Source organism: Nematocida major (genome assembly GCF_021653875.1).
Source record: "Nematocida major strain JUm2507 chromosome Unknown 2349, whole genome shotgun sequence".
Taxonomy (NCBI): Eukaryota; Fungi; Microsporidia; genus Nematocida; species Nematocida major.
Window position 1 is genome coordinate 1 of NW_025952901.1, and position 6,133 is coordinate 6,133.

The 6,133-nt window shown below is 53.4% G+C and overlaps 2 protein-coding genes across 2 annotated transcripts; one reads left to right on the forward strand and one right to left on the reverse strand.

The window, feature by feature from the left end:
* Positions 1-242: 242 nt before the first annotated feature.
* On the forward strand, positions 243-2,945 carry NEMAJ01_2339 (uncharacterized protein; the record flags this gene model as incomplete). The annotated part of the gene is made up of 1 exon (XM_047916177.1): positions 243-2,945. One exon carries the CDS (start codon positions 243-245, stop codon positions 2,943-2,945), a length of 2,703 nt encoding a protein of 900 aa, XP_047772134.1.
* An 821-nt stretch (positions 2,946-3,766) lies between these two features.
* Positions 3,767-4,654, reverse strand: NEMAJ01_2340 (uncharacterized protein; the record flags this gene model as incomplete). Its single annotated transcript, XM_047916178.1, has 1 exon — positions 3,767-4,654. The coding sequence occupies one exon, from the start codon at positions 4,652-4,654 to the stop codon at positions 3,767-3,769; it is 888 nt and encodes a 295-aa protein (XP_047772135.1).
* Positions 4,655-6,133: the final 1,479 nt, after the last annotated feature.

Sequence of the window (6,133 nt, forward strand, 5' to 3'; positions counted from 1 at the left end):
TGAAGCACGGCCCTTTTTTCGCATGCCCTGCCCGCCCTGCGCATCCTCCATCTACAAATTCGTTTCTCATTTTCTAAACAGCACCCGGCTGGCTCGGGCAGTTGCCACAACATCATTTTGATGATCAGTTGGTCAGTTGCATGCAGTCCCTGTGCTGCTTTGTTTTTTCTGATAGGCCAGCCCGCCTGGGGTAGGGGGGCATCTACAACGTACATATATAAAACCGTTTTTTACCCCTGATCATGCACGCAAAATTTTATGCACTTGCAATTGCAGCGCTGGCGCACTGCGCGCACGCGCGAGTGTCGTTTGATGAGATCATAGAGATGCAAAGCACTGAAATAAGAAACAGTAACGCCTTCATCAACCCGAGGGGGCCGCTCTGCCTGCTGCGCGGGCTCGTGTACTCCGAGCTAGCATACATGCACAACAAGCGCTTCTTTTCGCCCGAGATAGAAACTGACTATAAGCTGGAGCCTGTTGGGGATGCTGAAACCACAAACGAGCAGACATACACAAGAAACGCGCAGAAGGACAAGCCCTATCTGTCTGCAGAGGGGCCCGCTTTGAGCTCCAAGCCTGCTGGCAAAAACTACTCTGTGGAGTACCACCGCACCCTCATCGAGATGTTTCCATCGACAGACGGGCACACTCTGTCCGTGGCTGTCGACCGAGATGACTCCTTCTTCCAGTTTCTGCACGGGATGCCCACCAAACAGCACGCGCACTACGTGCTGGCCGCGCTCCTCCTGCTGAGCGAGGGTGTCGACGTGCCCATCAAGGCCACGCAGAAAACAATCACACTGGGAACAAGCATTCTTGGCAACTTGCCGCCAGAGCACAGAAAAACTGTGGGAAAGGAAAGCAGCACAGTGTTTAAAACAAAAAAAGACTTGTGCAAAAAGGCTGCCCAGGTCATAAACTTCTTCAAAGAGAACATGCAAAAAGAAAAGCTTCCGTGCACGCAGAACGACTTCAGCACCGGAGAGTTTCTAAACACGCCGCAGTTCCTCATCCAGGCATACGTCTTTGAGTACATCACGAGCAAGGAAGACGCCCTGGACTTTGCAGCGTGCGTGCACGCCATCCTCACAAGCCTGCCAGAAGACAGCTGCAAAGACGCATACAACGCGTGCTTTGTGGAGAGCAAGGCAGAGGCAGAGGAAGACGAGTTCCTGCACACGTTTACGCAGATTCAGAAAGCCATGAAGAATCTAGAGTCGTTTCCGTTCCCCAGCCCAAGCATGCTGCCGGCGTACACAAGCGTGCATGCCTGTAAGAGAGGCCAAACAGAGTTTCTGGATGAAACATTCAGCAACTGCGTGGAGACAGGTCTATTTGCGCTCTTCTGCTGCCTTGCCCACCACCCAGTTCAGAAAAAGTACAAAGCTGACACCATGCTCGGCAAGAAAAAAGAGGGCGAGGAAGCAGAGGCCCTGCGCGCCTTCTTCCAGTTGGAAAGTGTCACCCCAAAGGCATGCGCCACCAAAGACACAATACAGGAGTGGAACCGTGTCGTGTCTGGCCTGCAGAGCGAGCACATCGCATATGTAAGGCCCAGCCGAAACGAGGTGCGCTCCGGAATTTTCAACGCTCTCTACGTTGTCGCAGAGGTGACGGGAAGACGAGAGAAGGAGGAGCCGAGAATACGCAAGCTTGCGCAGATGCTAGAAGAATCCGAGATTGGCAAAACCTCTGGAGACGTGTTTGAAAAAACACAGGAGTACGTGGAAAAGCTTTTCACGTCTCTCTCCGTGGATAAGAGCTTACGAGTGGAATTTTCTGACTTGAAGGTCGGCGCCCGAAGCGACGGGCAGAATGATCTCTACGGAAAAATCACGCTAAAGTACACAGGCAAAGACAGCGCGATAGAGCAGGGCTTATGCCTTGCCTTTAAGCCCAGGCATCTAATAGTCACCCTGTGCCCGTGCGTCTTCCTTTCTCTTACGGACGAAAAAAAAGAGGCCTTCTTTGCGGTGGACGGCTACTCAGACCCTGCAGACTTTGTAGAGTGCCTGCTTGCCGGGTACGCAGGCGCATGGAGGGCCAGGGGCACGAACCTGCAAGAAAACAAGCTTGCCCAAGACATCCAGAAGGCCACGACCTCACTGCTCTCCCCCGGGGCCTCTGCGCACCCAAACCAGCTTTTCTTGCTCGAGAGCGCCTTGAGAAGCAAACAGATAAAAGAAATCTCCAAGGCTTTCATCTTGTGCGCAGCAGCAAAAGGCATCCAGCTCGCCCAGGAGCACACGGGCGTGCGCCTCCTCTCGAACCTGCTCGGCAGCCTTCCGCTGGACGACTATGAAACGCAAATAGATGTGCTGGAGGGCCCAGTATGGCTGGGCATGCAGCGCGAGCTATTTCCAAGAATCGCCGTGTCAAAGAAAGCAACTGCTATAATGTATAAATACGCATTCGCTATCATCGAAATAGGGATCTACGCCGGAGACAACTGCACGCCCGCAGCAAACGCCATCATGAAATACTTCAGAGAGTACAAAGATAAAGCAGGCGAGCCTCTTTTCATGTGCTACGCTTTGCCAATGTTTTTCGCCATCTCTGACTTGTTCCCTCTTTTGCTTGCAGACAAGTCAACGCGCCACATAGACGAAATTGGCACACTCCTTCTCGACGTGGAGGAGGAAGACCGGAAGGACGCACTGGACACCAAGGCGCTCTTCGACTTCCTCGTGTTCCTTGCCAGCTTGAAACACAAAGAAACCCCGCCCAAGCTGGTGCTTGCTCTGTGCAGCAGGCTTGGGCCAAGGTCGATCCAGATGGGCACCCACGCCGATTACAGGCCGAAGATCAGCAGCCAAGAAGCCTCTGCGATTCTGGAGGCGCTGGGCACGCACCAGAGCGCCCTGCTGCAGACGCCCAGCGGAGAAGAGGTGTTAGACGGCGTGATGGACATACTCCAGTCCACCATAAACAGGAGGGCCTAGCTGTTGCGCATGCGCACCTGCCAAAATGACACGGCCCGCCGGCTAGAGAAATGCGCCTATGCACTGTTCTGTTGATTGCTTGCTCTTAGCAGTATATGCGCACTGCGCGGCGCTTTTATACAACTTGTGCCAAAAAGAACCGCACTTCTAAAAAGCCTTTCCATTTGGAAGCTTCCCACGGCCCTGCAAAGAAAATAAAACTTCTCTCGACTGGATTTCAGCCTTCGGCCTCTCGCACGCGGCCCATCTCCCCATGCCAGGCACTTAGTTGCAACACTTGAAGTGCTAGTGAAAAGTTGTCTTTTGTCCATAAACCCGGCCTTCTTAAATACTTATTCTTGCTTTTAATTTGCCGCACTCTTGCATGGCCTCTGCCAAGCCAGCATAAACAGAAACCAGCCACCCGTAGCTGTGCTGTCAGCAAGCACCACACCCGGCCCACCTTCAGCTTGTTGTTGGCCTGGAGGCCGCTAGCAGGCGGAAGGAGTGCCAACAGGAACGCGTCTGGCACAGCCACTGCTGCCGGCTCTCCAGCGCAACACTCTTAGAGCCATAAAAGCGAAGCAGCGCCCTTTAACGTGCCCGTGCCCTCCACCAGCGCCTCCTCTGTACGCACCCCAGCAGTGTGCTGCAGACATCTCTCCGAACAACAAAAGAATTAATGAATGAATGAACAATGGAAAGAAAAAAAGAAAAAAAGAGGAAAAGAGGAAAGAAGTTTACTTACGCTTGAAAAGCCGGACTCTTCTCCTGGAGCCTTCACTCCCAAGCAAACCTTGCCAGCTCTGCACACGCTCCCTGCAATCCATCTGCCCACGCCTTTAAACCAAGGTCTCACGACACAGCTTCTTCTTGCACAGGCCCTCGCTCTCTGTTGCAACGGAGGCCTCCTCCTTGCTTTCCTCCTCTGCCACAGCCTGTGTTTTTTCTAGCTCCAAGCGCGCTTCTACCTCTTGCAGCTCTGCCAAAGCCCTTTCCTGGTCTCCCACTGCTGCACGCAGGCTCTCAATATGCCCTTGCACGTCGCACACAAGCCTTACATGCTTTCTCTCAGCAGAATCGAGCTGCTCTGTGCTCTGCGCGCTATTGGCCTCCAGCTGCTTCATGTACTCTTCTGCTTCGGTAAAGCTTTCTTCTTTCTCTTTCAAGGCCCGCTCCAACCTGGAAATTCTTTTTTCACCCGCCTTTATCTGCTCAATGTAATCATCGGTTTCACCCAAAAGCTCTTCTTGCTCTCGTACGATCGCTGCGAACCTGTAAACTCTTTTTCTGTTTTTCTCCATCTTCGCTGCATTCTGCGCTCTCTCGTCTTTCAACTTCGCAAAGCAACCTTGCAACGCCTCCATCTCCTGCCTCTTTTCCGCGCCCAAGCTTCCTGCAAGCTCCTTTATGGCTGCCTCCACTTGCTCTATGGCTTGCACTGCGCAGAAGCTTCCTGCCGGCTCTTCTAGGGCCGCCCCCTTGCCGGAAGCTCTTGCATGCGCGACACCTTCTGCGCCCTCTGTCTCCAGCTTCGCAGCGGGGAGGCAGGCTTGCCTTTCCCTCGCCTGGACTATGCTTTGTCTTTGCTCCGCCTCCGCCTGCTCTGTGTGGCCTTCTGCCTCGATCAGCCCCTCTCCTGGCTCTTTTAAGGCTGCATCCAACCCGGAAACACTCTTTTCCTCCAAATTCTGCGACACTGCATCCTGCCTGTTCTTTGCATCAAGCATTTTACTAGCTTGTGTATGAATATCTCCAACGCTGCATCTTCTGCCTCTGCGTGCACTGCATCCTGCCTGTTCTTTGCATTCAAGCCTTCCGCTGGCTTTTTTATGGCTGCCTTTGAATCCAGGCTCCCCTCTGCACCCGCCCCCAAGAGCGCCTGCTCCTTTCCATCTGCCCCTTTCGAAGCACCTTCTTCGCGTGCGCCCATCTGCCTGCGCACAATAATGCATCCGCCTGCAGAGCACACTACAACCAGCAGCACACCGGCCCACGCCAGCGCCTGCCTTTTCCAACCTGTTCGAAGCGTGTGTCCAAACATCCCCGCAAAATCGCATGTGCTTATATATTGCCGTGAGGCATCAAAGTGATAACGGCGTGTTGCGTTCGCCGAGAAGAACAGGAAGCAAACCTCCCCACACACCACGGAAGCACCTCCCAGGCCGCCAGCCATGCCGTGCCAGAGGCGCCCTCCAAGCGCCCAGACAGAAGCAGCCAGCCAAGCAAAGAGAGAAGAAACATGCCCTGCGAGGATTATATGCTCTGTGCTGCCGGTTTGTGCCTGCACTGTGCCCGAATGATGCTTTCGAGGCTCTTTCCAGGCTACACTGTGTGCTGCGCCCTTGCTCGCACCTCCTTGTGCATACGCTCTCGCACTGGCACTTTGAATGCACACTCCGCACCAACACGCCCTCCCGGCCCCACTCTTGCTGTCTCCTTCTGCGCGTGTGTGCTCCTTCCCTCTTTTCCCGCCCTCAAAAATAAAAATATGGCTCACTCTCTGTCTCTCTACATAGCATAGAGGAAAAGAATGCCTCCGTACGCGCAACAACAAACCACCCACACTCTACAGAGCCTCCAATCCTGAGATCATACTTCCCTGCGCCAAACTCTCCTTTCCTGCCTTCTCTTGCACGTGCTCTCTACTTCTGCCCTTCTGTCCTTCTCTACTATACTGTAACTACCAACACACTCCAAAAAATAAATTCTTCATTCTAATTTTTTCCTTCCAATCCGTACAGGCACACTATATTTTGTTTACTTTATTTTTCTTCTTTTTTCCTGCAGCACGCCTGCCCACATACGCTGCCACGCCAAAGCACTCAGGACAGCACTGGCCCTCCCAATGTGCCCTGCCAAACCGCAAACACAAAAACCACCTTGGTGTGGCATCCCTGCCAGAAACCTGTGTCTTCACACCATGGCCTCTAAATATCTATGTGTGCTTTATTGTAGCTTTGCAGCACTGCCCTCCAGTAAGGGCCGCCTGCCGGACTGTTTGGCTTCCGCACCCACGCAGCCGCGCAAGAACAACGGAACGCAGCAAAGCACCTCTGCGGATGGTGGCAGAGGGCCTTCGGACAGCACGCACAGACAGAGAGTGAAGACAGGCTGTTTGCGAGGAAACAGAATATAGGATGCCAGATCGGGAATTTTTGTTTGTTTGCAAATTTCGAAAAGAAACTTCCAAAGGGAAGAAAGCTCTA